The 27,664-nt window shown below is 43.5% G+C and overlaps 1 protein-coding gene across 1 annotated transcript; it reads right to left on the bottom strand.

The window, feature by feature from the left end:
• Positions 1-606: 606 nt before the first annotated feature.
• LOC119431281 (ethylmalonyl-CoA decarboxylase) lies at positions 607-27,564 on the bottom strand. The gene is made up of 4 exons (XM_037698748.2): positions 27,105-27,564; positions 26,295-26,481; positions 20,646-20,830; positions 607-5,965 (listed from the first exon to the last, which is right to left on the bottom strand). The coding sequence occupies exons 1-4, from the start codon at positions 27,355-27,357 to the stop codon at positions 5,664-5,666; spliced, it is 927 nt and encodes a 308-aa protein (XP_037554676.1). The 5' UTR covers positions 27,358-27,564; the 3' UTR covers positions 607-5,663.
• Positions 27,565-27,664: the final 100 nt, after the last annotated feature.

The raw sequence follows: 27,664 nt of genomic DNA on the forward strand, positions 1-27,664 counted from the left end.
CAGCCCATATCACATACCTCCTAAATGTCCTAAATGTGCCACACAAATACACGTCATATCTGTGCATGATCCTGCCAACTTAGGAGTATGTATTATACATTTTTGCTATCGCTATCCTCTTTTCACAGCTGTGCTCAGATTGAATATCAAGTATAACAATGCCATAAATAATTCTGAAAATCCGTATAAAATATTGCAAACGAAGAGATGGAACATAGTCTCGTGAAACGAGCAGGTGGAACCAACTAAATGCTCACATGCAGAGCTTTAATTAGCATAAGCACCAATCGCTTCAAATCTAATTCGAACTAACAACATATTCCTTGATTAAAGAACAGGATCGAGGTTTACTAAGCACTTCAACAACTCGCATTAACAATGAAAAATTGCCGAATTAAGCTGCACGGATTGACTGTATGGATGGCAAGAGCATATCGAGGACTAAGGAAGCAGACTAAAAAATAACTGCGTCCCTCAGTCCGTAGCGAATGCTGAGAGCTTGGACAATATAAATATAACCTGGAGGTTGCTCCAAGAAACTGCACTTTTTGTTTGCAGTTAGTACAGTGGTATTGTGATGCAAAGCTGTTTTTTTTCTATCACTGCTTAGATTCATTGCAAGTGGAGCTTTAATACAGTGCAGAGTAAGTGCAATTAGCACATTTTTTGTGACTAGAACGTCATGCTAAATGTGCAAACGCTGAATGGCCTCATTAATGAAGCTGTGTGAACACAAAAAATGGTGCCTGGATCAAGGCACACAGGACAACCAGGTAAGTATATTAAGGCACAAAGCACAGACTACAATTTTATTGTAAGGAATATCACGCAAGCTCTTTTGTGTGTTTGCATAATTATAATGCTGAGAAAGTACTTCAACGTTTCTGTTTCCCATCTTTGCACTTTACAGATGGCCCCCCAAGCTCATATCACAAGTTAACTCCATTGCTATTGAATAATAATAATAAAAAAAACTATATTTTATAAATTTAAGGTTCATGATAGGACCTGGTGAAAATAAACTGGTTTAACTAAAAATAATTATTGCCCAAATCTAAAATTGAATTCTCGGTGTTTTGCTGGTAATAGCTCTAACGCTCTAACTAATAGCTCTAACAGAGCTTTAAGTGGCAAAAAAAAAAAAAAAATGATCCAGTTGGACAAGTTGACCATTTTCTTTTTGGGCAAGTACATATTGCGCTATTTAATAAATTACACAACCAATGTGACAGAGGTTTCACGGCCTCTATTGCAACACTATTTCATGACATATGCTAAATATAATGCAGCTATAAAGAACACCAAAGCAACGGCCTTGACATGCCGGCAAAAGATGGATTCCAACTAAATTCTAACACACGCACATTCGGTATATGTACAGTTCATTTGTCTCACCGCAACATGCTAACATCAGCTATTAACCCACGCATAACAAACGTCTGCGGGCGGTTTATGCGCCACCTGCTCAGTCCAGTAATGTGCACAATTGAAGATGACCGCCAAATACTCGGAAAACTGTTAACAATATCACACTCGGAGAGAGTTATTACAACTGCACATTCCATACATCACTACAAAAATAGGAAAGTATGACCAATCGATTGAAAGTATTCAGCATTAACCCTCTATTGAAACTATGTAAACATAACACACAAACAATGCAAACTGCCACTTCTGTGTGGAAAGCTAATGTTAACTGCGATTTACGTCACAACAAAAGCGTGTCAAACACGTTCATCCATGCAGTCACCGACAGATTCAATCAATAGGGTTCAACAATTCTCAACAATTCAAAGTAACAGTTAGGCTACAAGATACACCATAGTCAAGGGTTCTGGATCAATTTTGATTGCCTGGGTGTACCTAAGAAGTGCACAAGTTTTCCTGCAACCAGGTCCCTGTGAGAATGTGACTGCTGTGGCTTGGAACCTAACATGTGACCTCCTGTTCAGTAGCGGAACAACACAGCCATTGACCCACCTTGGCAAGTCTACAAAACAGCAGAACAGCGGCACACTCCAAACCGCCCACAGCAAGCAGTATGCGTTGAACACAGGAGTCTGAGAGAGACAGGATCATATGCTTAAATACAGTTTACTATATGTGCTTTGAAAATAAGCTCGGCATTTGTATTATGTATCCAAAGTCCGTCCAAGTTGAAAAAGGGCTCTTGCACTGGATTTATGCTTGCTTGCCACCTCAACAACTACAAACCTCTTCAGATGTCCTGAAGTGGAACACTCGGAAAAGGTTTTTCATGTGGCTCTTCACACCATACATTTAGGAACATGAACCTATCAAAAGGAAGTAAATTGAATGGCTCGATTTATAGCCCCCACAGAAACGTTTCTGGTCGGTATATTTATTAAGAATTGCTATGCCACGACACCGACAAGCAACAAACTCATTTTGGGCATATGTATTGTCTACACTATGATCAAGAGTGTGTTACGCAGAACTGATGGCTCTTGCATAGTAGTGTCCTTTATCTTTCCTAAAATAATTAAGATATATGCAGCAGGATGAAAACAAAGTAATACAAATCAACAATGCTACAACCGTGTGCCCAATGAAGGCAATCCCACTGACAGCTGGAATCAGCACAGTTATTTGAAACATTGCTCTGATTTGCTGCAGGAAGAGTTATACATGAAAATACCAGGAGCTTTTCAAAGAGCCATTTTTATGTAAACTTCCTGTAGCCCAGTGAACTAGTAACAGCACGCATGCTAGATTTAGTTGGTACTTCGCAACAGAGTTCTTGATCCTCACGGCTAAGAACACGAATGAATCCTGGCGCCCTGATCCTTCAGCTATCATGGAAACTACCATACTAGCAGCTCCAGCAGGATGGATGGATGTTATGAGTGTCCCCTTTAAACAGGGCGCTGGGTTACGCGACCAAGCTCTAGTTCATATTTTGCCTAATATCTATCTTAATACAAAAAAGAAGAAGAATAATTTCCAGCATTAAACTTTCAGAACCACTATAGGGAACTTTGTTTTTGTACACCTCCATTGTTTGTGGTCACCCTACTTTTCTGCCACCAAACCTCAAATCACCTTTTACTAATCTCTATTACACTGCAAAACGCTAACTATACCTCTACTCTATACTCCCGCAACAGATGCCAGTTAACAGCTATGTTCTCTACGAAATTATGCAATGGAGCTGCAAATGCGACCTAAACATCCTCACTGCAACAAATATACATCACTCGGCTATTCGCTTACATTGGCAATCATCATTAATGGTTTGTGCACAATTTTCTTTTTTTGGTGACAAGGTAAGTATCCAGTAAACTGCCCTGGCAAAATTACTCAAGTAACTTTGGCTAAGTTCAATGCCTTGCCAGCTTCACTCTCAAGAGGGATACACATGCTTATCATGCTTACCGAAAAGCTTATTAGTGAGTCATTCTGGCACATCAAAGCTGCTTTTCTAGGCCAAGCACTTACTTGAAACATGATGCCAATTTATAAATATGGCAGTCTTCTCCCTTTTTATACTGCAACCATTGACTCGCCATCGCAAAAGGTAGTTTAACCCTTCGAGGATCAAATTTTTTCAGGAAACATGTTCCCCCAGGGCCGCATTTCTTTTACAGCAGATCTAAGTTCTTCAGGGTGACTTATTTCGAGAAAAAGTGAGCTAATAATTTTTAAGTGATAAAAAAGCAACAAAATGCTTTTTAATGCATGTAGTTTTATACATGATTTATTATTGAACGCACAAATAAACTAGCCTAATTTTATATAAATGTAATAAACTTCACACAACTTATTCTTACGACAAATCAGTTCTGCGGAATGCCGCAAGGCGGAAGGAGGTACCATGAAAGGGAAAAAATTGTCATCCACCTGAATGTAGCATGAACTTGCAAAGGGAATCCATACGTGTTCCTCAGAAAGTTAGCTCAGATGGTAGAGCGACCGCCCCGGAAGGGCGTTGGTCCCGGGTTCGAATCCCAGACCACGACGAATTTTTCCTCAACTGCAAAGCATTCTTTCTGAGAAACCCGTATGGGTTTCCTTTGTAGCTTCGTGTTACATTCGGGTGGACGACAATTTTTCCCTTTCCCTTATTCTATGTTTTAATTAGGTTTGACACAACTAGGGCCCATATTTCAAAATGTTCCATTTCATTCTCTGCTTTCAACATGTGTCAAGCCAAGGATGCGATCCCAGCCAAGATGGCAAGGCAACGGCCTCCAAGCCGCATTCGAACCAATAAAGGACCAGAAGAATACAAAATCAAGAATACAATCAGAATACAAGAATTTTTCGCGATGCCCGTAACTCAAAAGGAGACGTGCAAGAGTGTGAATTATAAAGCGTGCAAGTGCGGGCGTAAGCAGACGGCAGTAAACTATATACATGAAGCGAAGATAAAAATCACTTCAGGCAGAAACTGAGATGTGGAAGCATTGGAGAATACGGCCCCAGGACATGCGGCCATATCAAAAATGAGGCATGCCATGTGAGAACCTGCAGGCTATCTCAGTGGTTTGTACCGTCAGAAAAACAAAGCCAGTGAGAAACTTGCAGTTATCAATTGTTAGATCACTAGACAAAATTCAGCCAGTTCTGTGCATCTTGCAAAAAAAAAAAAAAAATGCACGCACGGCAGTATCGCTGTTTGCGCATGCCCACTTGTAAACTAGCATAATCGTACACTTACGGGAGAACCATGAAGGCGAGCATCTCGCTGTAATGCTTTGAGAGGTAAGAAACTAGATACAAAGACTTTTTCTCGATGCCCATAACTCAAAAGGGGACATGCAAGAGTGCGAAATATAAAGTGTGCAAGTGCGGGCATAAGCAGACGACAGTAAACTATATACATGATTGAAGGTAAAAATCACTTTAGGCGGAAGCCGAGGTGTGGAAGTATAATAAGAATTTCTAGAAGTCACGGAAGGTTGCAGCACCTCTAGTGGCACTTCGTTTTCAAAAAGTGCGTTCTTTCAAACGTTTGTTCACCGCTAAAATTTAAAAAACAATAAAGAACATGTCCAGGAACAATTAAAACACACACACAAAAAAATCACTTATTCTAACCAAGTCACCATCAGCATAATCACTTATAGACGTTTCACTAAAATACTGTTTTGGGCTGCAACTCAGTCACTTTGTCCAAAGAAATGTTAACACCGCTCAAAAGGGTATGCAGTTGATATAAGGCGGCAATCACAATGGCAGAGGTCCTGCCATTGTGATTGGTCACAGAGGTCCTGCAACCAAGTTGGTCGCAAACAGTCGCTTTGGTCAAAAAGTGATTGTTTCAGGTCAGTCGCTTGCTACTTGATTTTTCAGCTCCACGACTGGAGTCGCAAAGCTGCTGAACCAATTCAGCGGCACAGAACTAGCACGGGAACATGCCGACAGTTATTTGATGTGGCGATAACCGTGCGAGCCGATGTGAACAGCACTAATTGCGAGGCATTCCAGTGTGGCAACAGGCAGGACGTTCTTGTTGGTGTGAAGATCGGCCACCATGAGTGTCCCCTTAGTCGCCAGTTGCGGTCGATTGCGTGACCTTTGTCAGTCGCCGGGGGGACTGCACGCTAAGGCTGGCTTCATGCAGTCTTACACAGAACCATTGTAAATCTCTACAGCAAGGCAACAACGTTAAACTATTAAAACAATAACAATATCAAAGATCAGTGCTTGACGTTCTGACTAAGGGCGTCGTTGTGAGCGTCCTGGCCCCACACAGTGGCGAACAGATCATTTTCCCGCTGCAATGCTTCCTGGAGGGGCAGGCTTCGGGCAGCCACCATACCAAGCTTGACCGCTCGCATGATCTCCGTCGGGCCTTTGGTCTGCTCTCCGAGCCACTCCAGCGCCTCTTCCTTGGCATCCCGCTGGCCGCTCAGGACGTGACTTGCGAAGCCCGTCCGCACTGCTTCGTCGGGGCGTAGTGGCCGTCCCGAGGAAAACAGGTCCAACGTCAGTGTGGGACCTGTGGCGATAAGAGCTAAGGTTAAACTCGGCAGTCTCGAGGTTTAACGAAAGTTTGTCTCAGAGCCAGTAGTCAGTACAGAAATTGCCAATATTTCACGGCCAAAAAGCGCATCATATAATATGACCATGAGCTGCAACAATTCGTTTTACCTCTTTAACCCTTTTTGTACGAAAATCATGCTCAGATCATCAAGGGTTTACTCGCAGAAAGTATGGACGGCGAGCCAAGCTTTCTACAAAGAAGCTTGGTCTGATAACAAAGTCCTGGAGACTGCTACGATTTGCCCATTGCAATGCATTTGGAGAAAACAATGCCAGAAGGCACGCAATGTTCAGCAAAAATAAGATTCTTTAAATGGAGGTTTGTTGTTGTGCCGGCTAGGCTCAACTTCAAAATGGCATCCCCCATGGGAAGCGAGTGGTGTTGATAATAGAAAAAAAAATAATTCTTTTTTGAAATGTGCGCTTTCTGAAACTTCATTGCCCTCAAGTAGAAGCGATGTAAAACTGGCCTCGAACGACTCTGATGAGTCATGAAGTCTGTCTCAGCTCTGATGAGAGAGAAAGTGACAGTGCAGATATGACATACGCTGTGCACGTGTATGGACAAAACTTGACACCACGAAGAGTATATTTCTCCAGACTGGTTTCCTTTCACTGGGTCTCCTCAAATGAACCTCGAACCTGATGAAGGAGCCGTTACGGTGGAGTACTTCCTTCAGATCTTTGATGAAGAGTCCACTGACCAAAATGATGCTTATGTGAAGTGAAGCCCATTTTGTGTTCACCATACTATTATTTATTAAATTAGGACTGCAAATTGGGCTAGTTGGAATTGATTCATTATTACGAACAAAACTCAGCACCAGCATAAGGAACAAAGAAAGAAGTTCACAAGACGTTCATGACACTTCTTATTCCTTTTTTTCTTTAACTATTTGCTTTTTGGGTTATTTGCTTCTAACAACTACTATAATGGTTTGAGGAGCGTATATATATATATATATACTATAGAGTATATATAATATAGTATATATATACTATAATACAAATTATAATATAAAAGACAGTGTTCGTGTGGTGCACTTCTTTTTTCATCCCTTGTGTTAGCGCCGAGTTTTGTTTGTAACAATGTACTGTTATTTTTTTCTAATAAAGTCGAACCTTCGTGCACAAATTACAAGCACGAATGTGCTTTTTAGACATACCTAAATTGTTCACACCAATTAAAAAATACCAGATTCCTTGTAAGTTATTTTTGGGTTTATTACCATCCTTAAAGGGTTAATTAAATCATTTATTCAAGTAGTATTAACCGTTCAACTAAACGACTCTAAAAACACAAAGCTTTTCATTTGGAAAGCCACAGCACATTAAATGGAAGGTCAAACGAAACTATTTCTAGAGGTATGCTGTTTTTCTGACAGCTTTTTTCCTTATTATAAATGAAACGCACGGAATGCTAGAGATATGCAAGGACACAGCTGTTTGCCTGCACAGAAACGAACTGCAGCTGTGCTTACTTGAAACACACTATCGCAGCAACCGGCCACTGAAACTAGGCACTCATCCTCTAATCCTTTTTTTTTTTTCTCTTTAATTTATATTACCCTCAGGGCTATTTTGCATTAAAGAAGGGAGTTGTTAAAATCAACAGAATACAACAGGTACAGCGAGTTGCGGTCAACAATAGCACAAAGATTCTCCTGATCATATGTTATAGGCTAATATTGAATAACAAAGTGCATTATCGGTGGCAGCTATGACAATTGGGGAAGTGTGTTTCCATTCCTGGGGAAGTACAGGGGTTGAAGGACTGAAAGAAAGACTTTGTACAGCATGATTCGATTCCTGCCTTCTTACGCTGATTGACTTTGTTTAAAGTTATGCCTTTGGCTGCTTCCTGGAAGAAATCACACTGCGATAAAAACATACTTGCCAACCTGCGATTCATAAAGATCCTGTGGACTCAACGATACGAGCGAGAGGGAGGGGTATAGCACACACTTTTTAAAAAAGTTTGCCCTGAGCACACAATTTTTGTGGGCTACATACGCAGTTCATTAATGACTGTTTACCTTTAGGCATAGCATACAAGCAGCAGTACCCGCTGTGGCTGCTTAGTTGCTACACCACTGCACTGCCAAGCACGAGGTCGCGGGATCGAATCCCAGCAGCGGCGGGATTCGGCGGGAATGCAGAAATGCCCGTGTACCGTGCATTGGGTGCACGTTTCAAGATCCCCAGGTGGTCAAAATTATTCCGGGCTCCCCCACTACAGTGTGCCTGATAATCAGTTGTTCGTTTTGGCACGTAAAACCCCAGCTTTCTTTTGTTTATACAAGCAGTAGTAAACTTCCATCCTCAGATACCGACAAGCGACATGTCTTTAGATCAGTTACTTCTTAGCAATTTTTCTGTTGGCGATTTCACCTGCTTTAGAAATTTTTCTGAATAATCTTATTCCAATCTCTCTGGCTTATATGGTGCCTTGCGCTGTCACAAGAGGGCGGCACAGGCACCGTCAATGTTCCTTTTTCGTGTGAATCTTACAACAACTTCAAAACATTTTCATGAACAAACTGATTTTTCGTAGGACTTGACAGAGCACTCGTAAAATCATAGAAGCAGCCTAAATTTGTAAACTGTTTGAAAAATACTGTAAAGTCGGCAGGTATGTAAAGACCTCTAAATCTGTGCATGCGTGTTAGAAATATAGCTGTTCTTACAGCTCCTCATCGTGCATAGCCAACTGCCCAATAAAAAGCAATTGTGTGGGAGGATTGTGCACAAGGTGCAGTGCTCCAGTACGCCATGATATAACAGAACTGCCGTTCCCACTCTGCCCTTAATTTACATGCCTTTATAGTCATCGTTAGTTACTTCGACCCTGACAGGACCAGCAAAATTGATAGAATTATCCAGTGGGTTGAATGAAACAAGATGCAGAAAAAACGCCATAACAGATTGTCGAGCTTAAAAAGCCCCCGAATGAAACGTGTGCCCAATTTCTTTGAGTCCAAAGTAGAAGATAACGTAGAAATGGCATTAAAGCTCCCAAAGAAAGTAGATATCTAACGCACACCGTATTCTTTAGCAAGAAAAATGGGCAAATGTCTAATATGTGTTGCACAATGGTGGCCAGTTCCTTAAAGGGACACTAAAGGCAAATATTAAGTCAAGCTGAAGCAAATTAATTCTAGAGAACGTCTAAGGCTTCAATATTATTGAGAACGGAGCTTTAGTAATCGAGAAATTGAGGCAGGACACGATTTGAGACTGCACTGGGACATTCAAGTACTAGCCCGATGATGTAGCGGCTCAACATAATTCTATCAACCACTCATAATAAAAAGATAACTGCATTGCATCGTAACATGAAAGAAAATGCTACCTGACTACTGCAATTACATTCTTAGCAAGAACTCATTGACATTACTTTTAACAACGATGCGGGCGGTCAAAAGGCTTCGTTTTCGCTCAACTATGTGCTGCCCGCGCTTTTGCGCTTTAGTAGTTTCATTATTGTGTAGTGCTGCACTGGTTTTACTGGCTAACAAAACTCAGACAAACTCCAAGTAGTAGAGAAAGAGGCCCATTGCAATATCAGCATCGAAGGTCGCGTTTATGATTCGGCACGTGCTTTCTCTTCCTCCTTCGCACTGTCGGCTTTGTCTTAGCTCGGTTTTTGGCCGCACTTTCGCGCTTAGCACAAACAACCGTAGCACCAGCTGGCAGGTGCCGTTTTACTCACCGACGGCTACGAAGTGCGGTGATCGCATATGCAATGTCACGACTTCCTGCTTGGGGGTGGGCGATATGAATTACGCGAAAGGTATGCGGACCCTTCAGACGAGACTTTCTCTTAAACTAAGCCTTTTCCTGGCCTGAAACAAGTACTGCTAGGTTTCTGGAATAGTACTTTAACAGTCCACATTCACTTATTTGCCTTTAGTGTCCTTTAAAGGCAGCTTTGCCTCACGGTTTTAAGGTCAGCTTCGCCGCAGTACATTTGTGTTATGCGGTAAAGCATACAAACGGCGTGAAAGCGGTTTTGGTTTGGTATCCGATTGTTCCACGCAGGCAATTTTCTGCTAATCTTATCGAACAAGGAAAGAAATGGTGCATGCTAGGATCGGGTAAATACCATAATCAGATATTGTAAGCTACAATTATTCCTTGACAATCTTCCTAGAGCAGGCTGAAAACAGGCATTTTCGAAGAGACATTATGATGTTTGTTCAATGTTTTCACTGTCCCCTAGCCTCTGCCAACACAAACGCTGCCACTAAACTGCTCGCTATTGGAGTCACTATAGGAGTCGGGTGCGTGCGTGCTGACTGGTTAAGTTCGAATTATCCAGCGAAGGCCAATTTTAGGATCGCAATAACGAAAGCTTGGGCCCTTTGAAATGCTTGGGTGCCAGCCGGGACCTTTGGTCAGTACCGAATGAATAGAAAAGTCAAATTAACCGTAGTCGAATTAACGAAAGTCAACTTATTAACTTTTTTCGCAATGATGTGCCACCACAAATCTTACGAGGCAGTGCCCCAAATAATGTGCCGATTCCTTGCATAATGTCTGAAATCGATTGAAACGGGAACTTTCGGAGCATGACAGCGCCAGTTCACTCAGTGGAACCAAGCAGACAAATTCGTGACATAGTAGGCCGCGGCAAGGCACATTACTTAATTTAAAATTTACTTGCACGGAACAAAATTTGGCACGAGTCATTACAACACCGAAAAAAAGTCATTACAGTCATTACAACACCGCTGAAAGTGTCCAAACTTCGACTAACCACTTCAAAAGCACGTTTTCGAGTGTCCTGCCTGTGTTGTCGAGTTTGTGCTAAATGAATATGGCCGTGCACTTACTTGCCCCTCAAAGGGGAAGCCTTGGCTTGGAGGCTTCTAGCTAAATGCATGGGAAAGGAGAAATAGTTTTCCTCTGTAACCACTGCACCAAATTTGATGAGGTTTGTTGCATTTATAATAAGTTAAAATCTAGTGACTGCAGGAAGTGGATTTGTTTATTGAGGCCATCAATATTTAAAAATAAATATTGCTTTGCAAAATTTAGGAAATCAATACTATCAAGTTTAACTCAGCAATGAAAATTGATATAAAGATTCTGCAAACTGCATTTAATAACACATCTAAAGCGGACAAAATTCATATATTATACACCCGTGTGAAATATACCACAAATTTGTGAATAGGCCTTTTGCATAACCCTTATAAACACTAACAAATTCATGTAAGCTGTAAAAAATTAGTATACCAAATTTGTCCCCTTCGTATGTTCTGACAGCTACAGTTAGCAGAACTACAATATCTGTTTTTCGTGCAGAGTTATGGATTTGGAAACTTCGTGCTTGTAATTCTTTCGAACTTAAAAATATTTGCCAATATTTGCAAAAAATTCGGGCCCAATATCCACATTCTGCTTTATACAGTCACTAGAATTTGACTTTCTCTCTCAAAATGCAGCAAATTTTTAAACTCGTTTGGGGGTTATCTCAGACAATAATTTCTGCAGTTTACGTGCATTTGAATAGGCGGCAGCAGAGTTGGGCCCGAGCTAAAGCTTCTTCTTAAGGATAAATAGCCCTAACTGATATCACCATTCGTTGACCTTTTCACATGTGGTGGCAAGTTTACTTCCCAAATGCTATACGTGCATAACTAGGCCGTGGGAGGCATTATTACTTCCATAGAAACTTCAAAAAAAATTGCACCGGTTCCCTTTGTTGCTGCAAATGTAAATCTACAGTGCTTCCTGCGCTTCAAGACGATCTCGGCGATGCTGTCTGCTTGAGCATTTCACTTAAGTGGTGGATTCGGAATGCGTACAAAAGCTTTGAAACAATTTTCTTAGCAACAAAAAGCGCCATTTATTTGAAACTTGCAGCAAGCCCATCTTATTATGAACATGTGCCGGTGGTCCTGTAGCATGAAGGTAGCAGAGAGAGGGACGCGATACATTTGCCAGAGATGCGCTGTGCCACTCGATGCAGACATCTGCTTCAGGCAGCATCACAAGATGTCCATTACTTTCTTGTTTTCTGAGCTATAGAAAGTCCTGGAGTAATACGAAAGTAATTTTTTGTCTTTTTTTTTGGGGGGGGGGGGGGGGGGGGGGTGTGTCAACTGGGCAGTGGCAAGAATACATCCCGCGAAGCCCTCACACAAATGTTACTTAGAAAAAATTCGAAATTTTTACAAAGAACATTCTCGACCATGCCTTGTGGAAGACCACACAAGTAGACCCCTCTGCCAGATAGGAAAAATTTGCCTGTGTAAGGGTTAAAGAGGCCCTGAACCACCTTTCGATGGCTTGGTGAAGAAACACGTTACGCGGATACAGTGTAGCCCACTTATAACCAACCCACTTATAGCTAAATAGTGGTTATAACGAAGTTACCTTGATTTCCCATTCTAATTTCCGCATTTTCAATACCTTTTCGGTCCAGTTTTAACGAAGTAAATAAACGCAACTCAGTAGATATAGCGAAGCATTTTTTCGAGAAAAACAAGAAATTCTTCTATCAAACATCCTTTTGAGTTTTTGTGTGAATCAACAAGGCCAAAACACTGCCAATTTTTGGCTCCCGGCAGCCTCCGCTAGCATCGCTTTCCCTTTCGCCCAGCTCGGCTCCTTGCGAAAGCTTGCTTCACTGCATCACATAGCCTGCGCTGCCTAATTGCAGTCTCCAAAACAAGCAAGCGCTTCCTTTTTTTTTTTTCATTGCCAGGCAGGCCGACCGCCTGAGCTGGTTTAGCGCCCTCCAGAAAGGTTGCCGGCTTCGTCACGTTTCTCGTCACACTGTGTAGTCCCCCAGTTTGTTTGACAAGAAAACTCTCCTTTAGTTCACAACCGCCCCACGCCGGGCCAGCCCAGCCCGGTTGGCCTTAGCCCGGTTCCGCTTGTGGTGCCTCATCGTGGTAAAAAAGCGAAGTACGTAGGTGCTCTCCTAAATTGCTTTTTCTCCACGGCGTGGCGCCACCAGGTAAACCGAGTGGCCTGCCTGCATGCGCTAACAAAGATGAGGCATGCCGTCACTGCTCACGGGTAACAAACAGATCATCGTTGCTACTACTCGACTAATGGGCTCTGGTTCTTCCCACAGCATGCTTGGACTTTTCTACGGTAACAGCTTGGCCTGCCCTGTGCTTCCTGCAACGACAAACTTTTCGACAATGTTGAGTCCAGTGAGACCTGGAACGTCCACGGCGAAATGAAAGGTGCTCTGTCTGAAAGTGAAACACGCCATTTTGGATAAAGTTCGTCAGAAAAGCAAGACGACCGACATTGCACGGAAGTATGACATCGCGTAGTTAACTTTGGCGACAAAAAATGCCTGCAAAATTGATGCTATTTTGGACGACGATGTCGTCAGCGGTGAGCGGAAGCGTATCCGCACTGCCACTTATGGCGACGTAGAAACAGCACTCTGCAAATGGTTTGTAGATGCTCGCGCAAAGAATGTCCCACTCAGTCGGCCAGTCCTGCTAGCGAAGGCCAGAAGTTGAGGGTTGTTCTTGGCTACGACAATTTTAATCCAGACAACGGATGGTTGCAGCATTTTCGGTGACAAGGAGTGACAAAGCATTGTTGGTGACAAGGACGGTCTCCAGCGTTGGATGGAGAAGCACAGCGGCCGCATCCTTGAGATGTATCCTGACAGGGACATATAATGCTGAGGAAACAGGCTATTTTTTCAATTACTGCCAGCAAAAACTCTCGCGGCAAAGACGAATAAATGCATGGGCGCAAAAATACCGCATCATGATGTTGGTGTGCACGAACATGGACGGCTCAGACAAGCGATCCGTATTGGTCATCGGCAAGGCTATGAAACATACCAGCTGGGGGTACAAAAAGGACTCTCCCAAAGGAAGGGCTCTTGAACAAGCTACTGAGAAGCATGAGCTCCAGCTGGTAACACTGACGGTGTCGCCTACAAGGCTGGGTAATAGTGTCAGCGACACTTTCCCTGACCTTACTTTCACATACAACATACGGAAAGCGAGCTGGACAAACTTAGATGAAAATCAGGCCAGGCCGAAAGTTAAACGATCGATAAGCCACGTAACGATTATGGATTGGGTTAATTACAGGAAATTAAATTTTTAAATGTCCTATACCCAATAGCACCCTGAGCAACGCCAGTGAATGGGCGGACTTCATCAAAGAAGCACATAAGAGCACCTCCAAGCAACTAACAACAACAGCAGATATGCCAGTTGTCGATCGCCACCTTCTACATAAGTGGGAAAGTAGGCAAGGGCTTACGAAAAGATGGAAAAAACAAAAGCTCAACCGCAAGCTCCTTAGGAGAACCGCGGTCATTTCAGAGCAAGCCAATGAGTATGTGCGGAAGCTCGAGGCGGAGAGCTGTGTTCGTTTTTGCGGCATGAAATGCGCTCCGGACAAGTCCGAGCTTAGACTATATGAACGGAGATACAAAAGGAACGGGACTGTAGACCTTTTTCTGGATAATCAACGCATCAACGAAGTCCAGAAAGCGAGGATTCTCGGCTTCTAGCTACAGAGAAATGGCAAAGCTTAGAGGCACACTCAATTCGACTAAGACCTGGGCTATACTACACAGCATGCTAGAACTAGATAGGATCGAGATGGCTACCAAACACACCCTTCAGAAACTCAACAATGATTTCGGAGGTACGGACCAACAGCTTTTGCAAGCATTAATTACGCGATATCTCGGAAACGAAAAGATCCCTCTGTGCAACCTCGAATATAATGGACGAGAAAACCAAAAGTTAGATGCATCAATATCGAAAGTGGAGCTTTTTGCGGCAGCACAGGCAGCAAAGCGGAATACGGCTCCGGGACCGGATCAAATAACAAACGCGATGCTGAGAAACATGAGCAATGAACTCTTAGACCAACTCACCAATTTCTTTAATGAGGAAGTGTGGGAGTCCGGCAGAGTCCCACAGAGCTGGAAGGAGGCTAAAATAGTCCTGATTCCAAAACTAGGCAAACCCCTACCCTACAATCCCTGCGACCAGTATTTCTAACGTCATGCATGGGAAAACTCTATGAAAAAGTCATACATTCGCGACTAAGCACCTACCTGAATGAAAAAAACCTCTTTCCCCGAAACATGTTCGGTTTCAGACAGGACCTGTCCGCCCAGGATGCTTTCCTTTTACTAAAGGAAGAGGTCACAAACAACATATCTTAAGGAGGAGATCACCCACTCCTAGAACTATATCTCAAAAGCGCATTTGACACAAAGGCGAATGACACCATACTATCAGAATTAAACGAGATTGGCTGTGGCATGAAGATCTAGAACTATACCAAGTCCTTTCTAACCAATTGCACAGCTACCATAAGCCTTGGTCAGACAAGATCTAACACAGTCGATATGTCGAACAAAGGCACGCCGCAAGGCGCAGTACTATCACCCCTACTATTTAATATAGGTATGAGGAAACTCGCTAAAGCCTTAGACCAAATGCACAACCTAGGGTATGCTATATACGCCAATGACATTACGCTGTGGACAACATCTGGCTCCCATCTGGCTCCCTCGGCGCACGTTTCATCTGCTAGGCTATTTCCACCAGCACGACACAGGCCCTGGCACGATTAACTCGCTGTAAGCTCCCCGGCTTATCGGAGATGACGGCTTCCAGTGAACTTGGTGCGCATGCGCTACTCCTGCTGAACTCGTCACTTAGCGCCGTTTTTTCAGAGGGTGTAAATAAAATTTTCTACTTGGTCTACTTGATGCTCGAATTTTTTTAGAGTCCAGATATAGCAAAAAAGTGGTACAGTGAAGTAATTTCTGATTCCCGCCAACTTCATTATAACTGGGCTACACTGTAGCATATGCTGCTGTGCACATTTCAGCCAAATTTTGCATTTATGTGCTGCACATGGGGCTCACAAGCGAAGCATGAAGTCACCTATTTCTCAAACACTCTCTTTTCAACAGAGGCCTTCTCCTCATCCGTTTCAGGGCTGCCAGCGCTGCCTGTTGACGTCAGTGGGCACATTCTCAGAGTGCTGTCATTGGCTGATAGTTGACATCAATCAAGAAGCATGTTTGGATCAGTGTGCTTTTTCTTGCTGTTACTGTGCATAATAGTTGATTTAGTGAAGAGGGGTGGGAATGCCCAAAGTCATTTTGTAGCAATTTTTGGAGAAGATGAGGAGCAGATTGGAACAGATAAATTCTGATTTTGGAGCAGTCTGTAGCCTACACGGGGTGATCGTTATTAAATTTTCCTGAATTTTTAAATATTGCCTGTTGCAGATAACATAATTTTAGTCCTTGAGCTGGATTATTCAGAGGCTGTCCACCTGATGATGATGAATGTAGTGTTTTGTGGCACAAGGGCCAAGTATGGCCAAAGAGCGCCAGGCCAGTGTTAATGAGTTCGAAGTGAAGTGATGAATTAAGAGCAGCGGATGTGACAGGGCTGTAAAGGGGCCTAAAAGACGGACGCTGTAAATTGTGTAACACCTATATGTAATAAAATTATGGCAATGACTAATGAATTGTGCTATGGACACGAAAGATGTATTGTGAAACAGTGACGATATACTGAAATATGTCAGAGGCAAAAATTTTCAAAAAGCACAACTGCTTTAACAGTGCCCTTGGAATGCAAGGACCTGGAGGCATGTGCTATGCAAAAGTAGTCACAGCGGCATCCTCTGGAGAGAGGATGTGCTACAAGATTATTGGGCTAGTAACATGCAAGACCACATCGTTCAAGAAGCCTAGGACAGATTTTGTGTTAAAAAGCGGCTCTTCACCAAGAAACATAGCAGGATGAAGAGGGACACAATAGCGGTATGCTAGGGGAAAATGTTTCTTTCTCTCTCTTTCGGCTTCCCGACACTCCAGGAAGACGTGGAGGACGATGAGCCTCTCACTACATCTACCAAAGGTTGGAGGTTCATTACCATTCAATAGAAAATTGTGAGTACCATATGTGTGTCCTATTCTGAGACGACAGAACAGGACATCAGTTCATCATGTAAGGCTGTCCGGCTCTCTGAATAGAAAGACTTGCATGAGAAATTGAAACACATATTCAACTAATTAAAGAAATTCCCTAATTACCTTCTCAATTAATTATTTTACTGCACATGTTGCAATTTACTAATTGGAGCCGGTGAGCTGGCAAGGTGTATCCACTTGGAATGATATTACAGAATGACACACCAGTTAACCTCTTAGACAATATGTCTAAAGATGTGGACAACGGCTTTCGTCATTTTTAAAGTTAAACCAGGAATGATAAGCTAAAATAATATAAGCTAATAACATAAAGCTAAATACAGGCAATCATATGTCAAGCATGTAATAATACTGTTGCCACTGGTTTTCGAGAAAATTTATACTTCATGTGAGACGCACTGCTATGTCGTTCCCCATGACGAAAAATTTGTTTTGTACATTTGAAGTGCCACCAGATGATGCGACAATGCAGGATGGTAAGTGAAAGCGAGCAACCATCACGTTTGAACCTTTATCTATGTGTTTAGGAAAACAATATACACTTTTACCTGAACCGACTGGAGAAATGGACTCTCTATCCTTATGCATAAAGGTAATGATATGAGCACATGCTCGTGTAGTTTGATCAACCAAGTATTATTCAAGCGCAAGCTTTACTAACCTAGTCGAGCCGAGTTTTGCCGTCGCCAGCAATTTGACCTTCATTTGACCGCAGCTGCGCCGTAGCCTTGGCAACGCATCACGTGACTCACCGTGCCAAGCTCCACCACCGAGTGTGCTAACCGCCGCCGGCTTGGCGCTTGCGCACTCCGCGACTACGTCGCCGCCTAACCACGTGACTCGCCGCGCCCCTGGCTAAGAGGAGTACCGCGCTCGCTCTCATCCTGCTCCCGTATTCATCGTCGTCTGCTTCCACAGTGGGCTGCATTGCCACTAATAATTCCAGCGTAAAATTTCACTTCTCTTCTGTCGTCGTAATGGGGAGGCCGCGTTTACGGGGGTATAAGCCATTCATGAGCAACTGACGACGTGTGCTAAAGTGTGTGAGCAACGCCATCGCAAACGCGCTCGAGAAAGGGCTCGTCGTCGATGTGCCGATTCTAGCATGAGGCCGGGCCGTTTTCTCTGAGCGTTGCGTGGGAGTGGGAGGCTTTGAGCCGTCGTCGGCAAGCGGCGTCTGACCACCTCGCGGATATCACCCGGCGAGCTGCTTCACTAGAGAGGGTCCGGAATGCCAAGCGCGCGATGCTAGTGTCGGAGACTGAGGAAGAGCGAGCCATTTGGCTCGCAAAACACTTGGACTTGTCGGCTTATAAATTATACCTGGCTTAACGATGAGTGCATACCTAAGTATAATAATTACAGCTAAATCAAAGGTTAACCAAGTGAAACCAAGACTTAACCAGGCTAAATCAAGCTTTCACTTTGCATATCCAGGGTTAGCTGAGCTAAGCCGCAGCCATTTTTTCCGAATTGTAACAGATCGGTTGACAGTAAGAACTTACTTATGTGTCACTAGTGTTTTGATGGGCCCAAGAAGATTAATATGCCCTCAAAGTTTGGCGCCTGTGTGTTGTTGCATTGCTATGTTCTACTATCAGAGACACCATAGTGGAGGGCTTCTTGCCGATTCTGACCACCTAACCTTTAATATGCACTCGAAGCTTGGTACATGACTTTTTGCATTCCATCACCACCAGAATGCAGCCGTGGCAGATAGGAATTCAACTCGTGTCCTTGCACTCAGCTGCAGAACATCATAGCCAATGAGCTATCACAATAAGTTTGAGACCTGGGCTGGTATAACGTAAAACTATTTCAATCTGTTTTTATTCCAAATCTGTCATTAACCCTCCATGATGGTTGAAATGACTCGGGCTACTAGCACTGTGATGTTCAACACAGACGCCAGGTGTCCCTATGTCCCTGTGTTATGGTTTATTTATGTTGCCATTAAGAGATGGCACCACAAATGCCCCCCCACATATATATATATACATACATACATACGGGTCAACTTATGTTGGCATACCTGCTAAGTTCGGAGAAATTCATCTTCCGACCTCCGACCTATAAGGTACGTCCACACTATGCTGTATTGCACGCTCCGAGACCCATGCACCAATCAGAAGCGAGCTGCGCAGTTGTGGCGCCACCTGTCGCACAAGCAAGAATCATAATGCAGAATCGAACAGTGACATATATGTCCAGTCAATAATCGTCGACGAAGAATTCGCCTCGCAATGGAGGCGTTTTGGAAACCGGCGGATACTATGACAAATCGAACGTCGATTTTATGGACAAGGAAATTCAACCCTGGCTTCAGTGTCCCTGGCCATATACAACGTTGCACCAGTGTTCACAGTCACCATTAGCCCGCGTCCGAGACATGGCTGAGCGTTACTTCCAATGGAACACGAAACCGGCAGAACGGAGAGCGCGTTGTCACAATAAAAGCGATTAACCACAAAACCTCCCCCCCCTCCCCCCAGCGTCCGAATCTCTTCAAGTTACTGCCAGGCGAACTTTCATTACAATTTTATTTACAGATATACAAATGACCACAGTGAACATGCAAGGTTTCCCGCTTTTGCAAAGCATTTCGTTGTTGCCTAACTTCTGCCTTCAAAATTCTTTAAATTCAATTGACATTCCTCAGGTCTTACGTCCCTACAACCCCATATGATTATGAGGCATGCCGTAGTGGGGAACTCCGGATTAATTTCGACCACCTGGGGTTCTTTAACGTGCAACCAATGGACGGCACTCGGGTGATTTTGCATTTCGCCGCCAACGAAATGTGGCTACCGCGGCCTAGATTTGATCCCGCGAACTCGTGCTTAGCAGCGCAAGACCATAGCCACTAAGCCACCACGGCGGGTGTTCAAAAATTCTTCAGATAATGTTTGAATGTAATAAATTCCATTTCTTTCACATTTTGCGAGGTTGACGTTTCCCAGCATAGTTGGTTCTTTATTCTATGCCAGCGTCTTGAACGAGCGACACATGGACGAGGGGCACTGCGTCCTCGAATTTTTTACGATGTTAAATTGCCGCTCACACTCCGCATTGCTCTGCGGTATCAACAAAATACCCAGCGTCACTTTGGCTGAGCACTACATTAAAAATACTTGGATACTTTTTGCGCTAGCACTCCTTGCTTTTAAAGCCATGACTGACCGTAGGCCTACGCAATGCCAGAGTGGCTGACGCTGAGCAGAACGATGGAGAGTCTAGTATTGCTAGTTGCGGAAGGCGGCATTCGCTGGCTAGCTTAATGGGACTAGGGCTACTATGGCACCCAGCAACCCCATCAGCGTAAGGAGCAGCTCAGCGGTTAACGAAATAGCGCATGTATAGGGCTTCCCTACTAGATTTTAACAATGTTTTACGCGATGAACTTCTAACTGGAGTAGATTGTGTTGGATTTGTTTTGCCAATGAGGCCTGACAATGCGCTGGCCGTGGGAACAGGAAACAACAGCAATTTTCAGGAGATTTTCCTGTCAACCGTACAACTGAAAGAAATGGTCCGAATCTGGGAGTCTCCCGAGTAATCCGGGAGACTTGGCAGGTATGGGTTGGTGACTGGCTTGGAGCAAGTATGTAATGCATGACACAATAAGTACAAGAATCCATAAAAAGGTAGGCAGGCATCCAGCACTCACCAACAATCTGTGTCAGTCGGGTCATGCCGCCCCATGCAGAAGTGATCCCCATGCGCACATGAACGAACTGGACCTCCGAGTCGGGGGCCATGATTCGGAAGTCTGCTGCCGTGGTTAGTTCCGCTCCCCCGCCGATTGCGCGGCCCTCTATGAGGACGGCGCTGATCATCGGCAGGTTGCTGAACCTGGTGGAAAGAGCATACAATGAGCAGTTGGCGCCACTGCAGCATTCGTACAAAAAATAATGCGAATACATATTAGAAAATTCAAGCTGAACTCCAAACCTGTGGTCACCCTTGAATAAAAACTGTGTAAACCTTCCGCAATGTCACTGTGCCAGCTATTCTTTATGTGCAATACTGAATTGCTGTGATGTGGTGCAGTGGATAGACCTCATGGCCTGCATCTCAATGTTTTATCCGAGCTTGTATTCTTAGACTCCTTTCTGCGACTGTGCTGTTCTTTTTTCTATTGGTAGGCAATGGGCAGCTCTGCTATGCCATGTCCTGTCCACACCAGAAGCACATTTGTGCTCTTTGAGGGCATGAAATGCAGCTCAATTTTATACTGAAGCAGTACTGTACTGCATAGATGTTAATCATCATTAGCCTATTATTTATGTCCACTGCAGGACGAAGGCCTCTCCCAGCGATTTCCAATTAACCCTTTGCACTAGCTGATTCCAAGTTGTGCCTGCAAATTTCGTAACTTCATCACATACCCTAATTCTCTGTCACTCTCGACTGCGCCTCCCCTCCCTTGGCACTCATTCTGTAACTCTAATAGTCCACCGCTTATCTGCCCTACACATTATACGGCCTGCCCAACTCAATTTTTTTGTCTTAATATCAACTAGAATATTTGCTACCCCTGTTTGCTTTGTAATCCACATTGCCATTTTCCTGTCTCTTAATGTTATGCCTATGTATATTAGTGTATGTATACACATGTAAGTATATATTAAGAGCAATGTATGTGTGTGAAGGGGGGCTGTAAGTACTTGCAGATACGCAGATAAGCGGGCAGTACAGCCTTTGTCAAAAGTATCGAGGCTATCCTGCGCCTTCACCATATATGTCGTTCGGCTGAGTGGTGCATTTCAAGTGGGGCTTCTGATACTCGGGACCACTGGATGGTGAATAGAAGCGTTCTTTTCATTTCCCTTTCATTTCCCAAGTTGTTGGAACTTGTGGCATACCATAAGTCAGTTAAACAGCCTGCCCGTGCACTTTTGACAAAGACTGCACATATGTGCTAATTTGCGATAGCTGCTGTGGTGATAAGTGGCTGGGGGAGTGTTTATATTAGCCTCCATTGCTTGTACAAGCAGCAGTCCTTGAAGTATGCACAAACAGTTCCAGCAACCAGAGCTCGTGCACCGTACTAGTAACTGGAATCACTAATGCACTGCAGTGCTAGTTTATACCGAGGCCTCACATTTATGGTGGTTCAGCCATGGCACGACTTAATGTGAAAACAAAGAAAAAGTAAGCCGTTGGCAACCTTCCTGCGACAAAATTTCACTTTGGCTAAATTGGTCATAAATTACTAGCATGCACTATTAAAGAGATCATGGCAATACTACAGAGCTGGTAATAGCCTTTATATAGCCCATAAGCAGACAATGCATGCACCAGGTGTTTAACGGATGTGATGAAATTCCCAACACATTGCCTCTGAGATTTTCAGTGTTTATTGGGCGTCACCTAAACTCGGACGTCATGATGAGGTGCGACGTTGGTTCTCAACATTCTAGGCTCTGCATCTTTTCCAGGCAGTGGTAGCGGCTATGCTTTTTTTTTTTTTTTCAATTTCGGTATCAAAGATGTCTGCCTTTGCCTGCTTTTTATTCACGTCTACTTGTATTACAGGCGTCAACATTTTTGAATAGAGGCTGCTATGTATCTTCACCATCTAAAACTAGGCTTCTTACCCAGTCCAAACTGCTGTTGCAGTTGGCTTTTAAGCCATTTACCGTGGTAAGCCAACATCATTCAAACTAATGTCACTGCAAAGTCTAGCAATGTACTCAGCATTGCAAATAGGCTTATTGGAGCAGAAAGACAATTTGTGAAGTTAGCCAAAGCAGCAACTTGAGCAGTGGTGCAAAGGAGTCAAAGTCAGTAAAAAGCCTCAGTGAGTGAAGAAAGGATCATGGAAAGGGTAAGCATATATTTTACCTTGAGGTGCGCCTCTTTTTCTTATGTTGGACATTACTTTGGACTGTCCAAGTTTCTCAAAAAGCAAATGTTATTGCTCGCTTGAACTCTGATACAATTTCTGCTTACAACTAAACCTCTCCTTATTCATCGTAAAGGGCATGTAAAAGAAAAAAAAAATGGCATTATATCTGAGTAAATATGGTATTTCTTCACTAGTGGCTACTTCAACAAAAGAAGATGTAGTAGTTCCCCTGCAAAAAATTTGTGTAGCACGTCATAAGACAAATAACCCAATACTGTAAGACATATATAGAAACAGAAAAAACCATATTAAATCAGAAGTGGGCACAGCACTTGCATCTCATGTGCCTTTGCCAAAAGAAATTCATGACAGGCAACACGCTATATGGTTAATCATGGCAACCATCACCTAGTAGCTTGCTTCTGGCTTTTCAATGCATGTCGAGTAAAATATATGGTGAAATGTATTCTAAATGACATACTAGGCATAATATGTTCAACAGTGAACTACGAACCAAATAGATAGCTAAGAGATAATTCTCGTCGTATACATTGGGGAATTGGGTCATTCAATACCAATCGACCCAACCTTGGTGCTCGACCTTCTGTATTTTCTTCTTAAAAATTTTAGGCACTATATATATAACACGAATTGTCATTTCATAAAAATGTTCTTGTGAAATGAAATTTTTTCACCAGCTCAAGCACCACTGGAACTTTTTCATAATGCACGAAAGTATCCGTCATAAAAGGCATTGCCAAAAAGTTCCCTTTCCTGAAATTTTTCCTAATTATTACACCTCTCACAACATTAACTGTTTAGAGCAGGCATCCACGCAATAAATACATTGGTGTCGATTCCCTTCATTACCGGTGCCATGTGAAGATGCCAAGCAGGTCGACAACAGAGAGCAACATGCAGTTGTAGTTTTGCTTGACTGATTTTCTTTTCATGATTATAAATTTCATGTGTGCACATACATGTTACTCGCGGGGAAATAAAATACAGTTGGACATCAGCACTTGTCTTCGTCTTTTCCTGTCCTTGTCCCGGTGTGCGCTGTTAATTCCCAGTTGCTTGACTGAGGCCGTTTCATAGCAGTGAAGAAAACAACTTAGACCAGTGTAGATTCCCTAAGGATGCTCCTTTATAGGTACAGGAAAGCTCGCGTGCATGCATTTTATATTTGCCACGAAGAGGCCTTGCGGGAAAGACAAAACGCAATGCAATTTTTGAGATTGGTGGGATACAAGTTCAACATTTTTTTTCTCTCTCTCTTAAAGCAGAAAGTCAGTTGATAAAGCTTTCTCACTTTCGAAACAATACAAAGTGCCATCAGATACTCCCTTTGGTGTGCGTTTAATAGGAACACCTACCTCAGTGTTCAACTGGAGGGTAAACATAAGCTAGAAAAGTTGGTTATTGCATACTTATCGTCCCTTATGTTGCACTGCTGCCCAAAATATCCATCCGAAAACATCTTTTCACATGAAGCACAGCTCCTGGGAACTTAAGCGGTATAAAACTGAAGTTTGGTATAACGCGTTGTGAAGAAAGAAAAAGAAACCCAAAGATAAATCATTTTGCCCATTTTTAACTGCTTACAAAAGATGGAGGAATGGCTAACAGTCAATGAGTGCAATTTTAGGTGCAAGGCGTCCCTTCCTGAGAAAATTATGTGTTGCTTTTTTAATGAAGGAACACAGTTTTTGGCGATGTGTTTTATGACGCACGCTTTTGTGCACTACGATAAAGTACTGCTGGTGCTTGAGCCAGAGAAAAAAATCGCAGCCTATCCACGAAGTGAATGATGATGAGTGGGCGAAGCACCGGGGGATCATTCGGGTAAACCACAGCTACGGACGAGAGATAAAGAGCGCGCGTCGGGAACGAACGCCCTTGGACCGCAGCGCCCCTAGCTACGGACGAGAAAGAAAGAGAGCGCGCGTTGGGAACGAGAGAAAAAGAACGCGCGTCGGGAACGAACGCCCTTGTGCACCGCAGCACACCTAGCTACGGACGAGAGAGAAAAACCCCGGAAGCGTTCTCTGGAAGCCACAAGCTGGCTTCCGGAACCGGAAGCGGAACTGGAAGTCGGCTTCCGGTTATGCTATACATATACATATATATGTATATATGCGTATACATACATACATAGCGGTCTCCATGCCAACCAGAGCTACGGACTTACGCCATCTAGTGAACACTTCATAAAACTACAGGTGGCCGCCACTTACGCCATCTATTGAGCAATTCATAAACTAGAGGTGGCTACATACTACTACTACTACTACTACTACTACTACTACTACTACTACAGAGGAGGGAACGACCCACACCCTAAGGAGCTTCGCCCCTAAAAAAATTTTATTCCCGAAAATTATTTCATGAAATGACGTTTCGTGTTTTAGTGAAGTGCCTAAAATTTCAAACAAAAAGAATCTCTGATGGATGAGTGCCATAGCAGAGACAGCAAGCATGGATTGACCCAATTACAAGCTGGCAATTCATTACAGCTGAGAAGGAAAAAGACATGATGGCTGTATAATGCCTTGCGCAAACTGTAAATTGGCTGGTATAGCGTTTCTGCTTCTGCTACAAGCCCTGTACATGATGCAATTATTTTGAACTGCACACTAAACTCAATAGAGAATATTCTTTTTTTTATTTATTATTAACAAAGCATTTTTGAGCCAAGGGGGAAGGAGAAATGAGACGAAGCGTGCAGCGATCCATTCACTTGCCCGTCACCCATGTTCACGAAGTGAAACGTCACTGTAACTTTTTTTTTCTTTTGCGCTTCCTGTGTGCCTCGTGTGTGCAGTCAGTTGAGCCCCGTCGAGCAGTTTGGCTAGCCCGTGTGCTACCCCGAACGTCAACATTCCTTCTTTCCGATTTGCGTGCTGTCATCGTGTGGGTTGAGTGCCTATTTGTGGTGTCATTTTTCGCAAGCGATTTACTACTACTACTACTAAACTGATACAACTACTAAACTTATTTGTTTGTTTTTTATTTAATGAATGCACAGCTGCAATTTCCGAGTCTTAATTGATGATGATCGCAATAATTTGTTTCAATCCTTCAGAAAAAGAAAAAAAAAAAGGGGGGGGGGGGGTGGAACACCACATGTGCATGTCTATGCTTCCTATATATCACCTGAAATGGAGCACAAGCAAGAACAAATGAGAGCACCTAGCTATTACGTGAGGTTACTACAGTTTGTCGAGGTGCAAATACAGCACAGCAAATGTCTGAACGTGGCATAGTTGAGGAAAATAGAACTCGAAAGAGCACAATTTCAAGTTGAGTTCAACTAGTTTATGTGTGTTAAGTTGGTTATGCTGATTGGTATACATGTACAGCTGAGACAATTTATGCCACGAAATACAGGACATCCGGCATTTTGTTGTGTTATTGCGACGGATACAGCTGTTGGTATATTAAGGTACGTGTGACTGGGATCACCTTGTTAACGTGCTCTGCATGAGAGCGGACATCTGGCGTCCCTCGTCGGGGTTGGGGATGGCTTTCATTGACACCAGGTTAGCCCCCGAACAAAAGAATGGGCCTTCCCCGCAGAGCAAGACTGCCTTGATATGGGTCCAGTGCTCCAATGTTTTGACGGCGTTTTCCAGCTCCAACATCATCTCTCCTGCCAAAAAAAAAAAAAAAGCAAGATTAAAGCGTGTCAAAAATTATCACGTGTGTGAACATATGGAACAAGCGAGTTAAACGCAATAAGCTCATTTCCGTGGAAGCAATAACGGCTGTTAAAATCACAAAATGACACATCTCCTTCGTACCCACGAGATATTTAGGCGTTGCAGTTTGTTTCCATAAGCTTTAGTGAAACTGCTGTTATATGCGGCGTTACATCTCTGTATTTGCGTACGTTACACAGCCATAAATATAAGAGAACGCGTTATAGCACGACGCTCAAGTACATATAATTAGAAGTGCACCGCGTACACGCATCAACGCTCTACAGATTAAGCAAACTCGGAGACAAGCGACCTCCGTCAAGGAACGAGGAAGCGCATATGCGACGTATTCATCCATTCATATTCTCGATCAACGCCATGATCAACGCGCTCAACGTTCGCGGAAGGCTTTTTTTTTTTTTTTTTTTCGTTAGACACGTGCAACATAGAACGTGCAAGAGTGTTAAATAAACGAGAAATTCGCACAAAGAGCACAGCCGGTTGAGTAGAAATTCACCGATGTTTCAGATTCGTCGCGGACTTTCCTGCGAATTTTCAGCGTTCGATCACTCACCGGAGATGCAGTTCCGCTTCGCCGGATCATTGATGTTTAGACGCGCGATGCCGGTGTCAACGTCCTCGACGAGTTCGATCCTACCGCTGGACTTGAGTGTGTTTAATTTGACACGGAATTCTCCGCTGACGAGAGGCATGCTGTCGTCGCTGCAGCAGCAGCCGCCGCAGCAGCAGCCCATTTTCTTCCGGCACGCCTGTACAGTCTCCCGAGACGCCGGCGTGAACAGCCAGTCTGATTTTTCGTGCGACATACACGAACACAGCTGGCTACTGCGGCTAAGCTAAACCACAGCTTCTCTGGAGCTCAAGATCAAATGTCGCGTAAATCAGGCGCCACATTCTCACAACTCAGTCGGCCAACAGATGACAAACACGCGCGTCGCGTCTGCTGTTGCGACGGAAGCGCCAGGTGCGGAGTTTTTGTGATTTTAAAGTAAAGTGGTGATAAAAAAGGGTTACGCTGACGCTGTGCGAGAATTATAATAATATTAATAATAAATTAATAATGCAACGGAGTGTAGGTGACGGCATAGAGGCAGAAAACTTGGAGGGACGGAT

This window comes from Dermacentor silvarum, chromosome 10 (assembly GCF_013339745.2).
Source record: "Dermacentor silvarum isolate Dsil-2018 chromosome 10, BIME_Dsil_1.4, whole genome shotgun sequence".
Lineage (NCBI taxonomy): Eukaryota > Metazoa > Arthropoda > Arachnida > Ixodida > Ixodidae > Dermacentor > Dermacentor silvarum.

What these genes read in the sequence shown, in the direction of transcription:
- LOC119431281 (XM_037698748.2), bottom strand. Translation starts at nt 27,357, where the DNA reads ATGTCGCACGAAAAATCAGACTGGCTGTTCACGCCGGCGTCTCGGGAG. An exon ending in ATGCAGAGCACGTTAACAAG is followed by an intron (nt 20,831 to 26,294) that starts GTGATCCCAGTC and finishes TCTTTCCACCAG; the next exon opens with GTTCAGCAACCTGCCGATGA. An exon ending in CCGACTGACACAGATTGTTG is followed by an intron (nt 5,966 to 20,645) that starts GTGAGTGCTGGA and finishes TTATCGCCACAG; the next exon opens with GTCCCACACTGACGTTGGAC.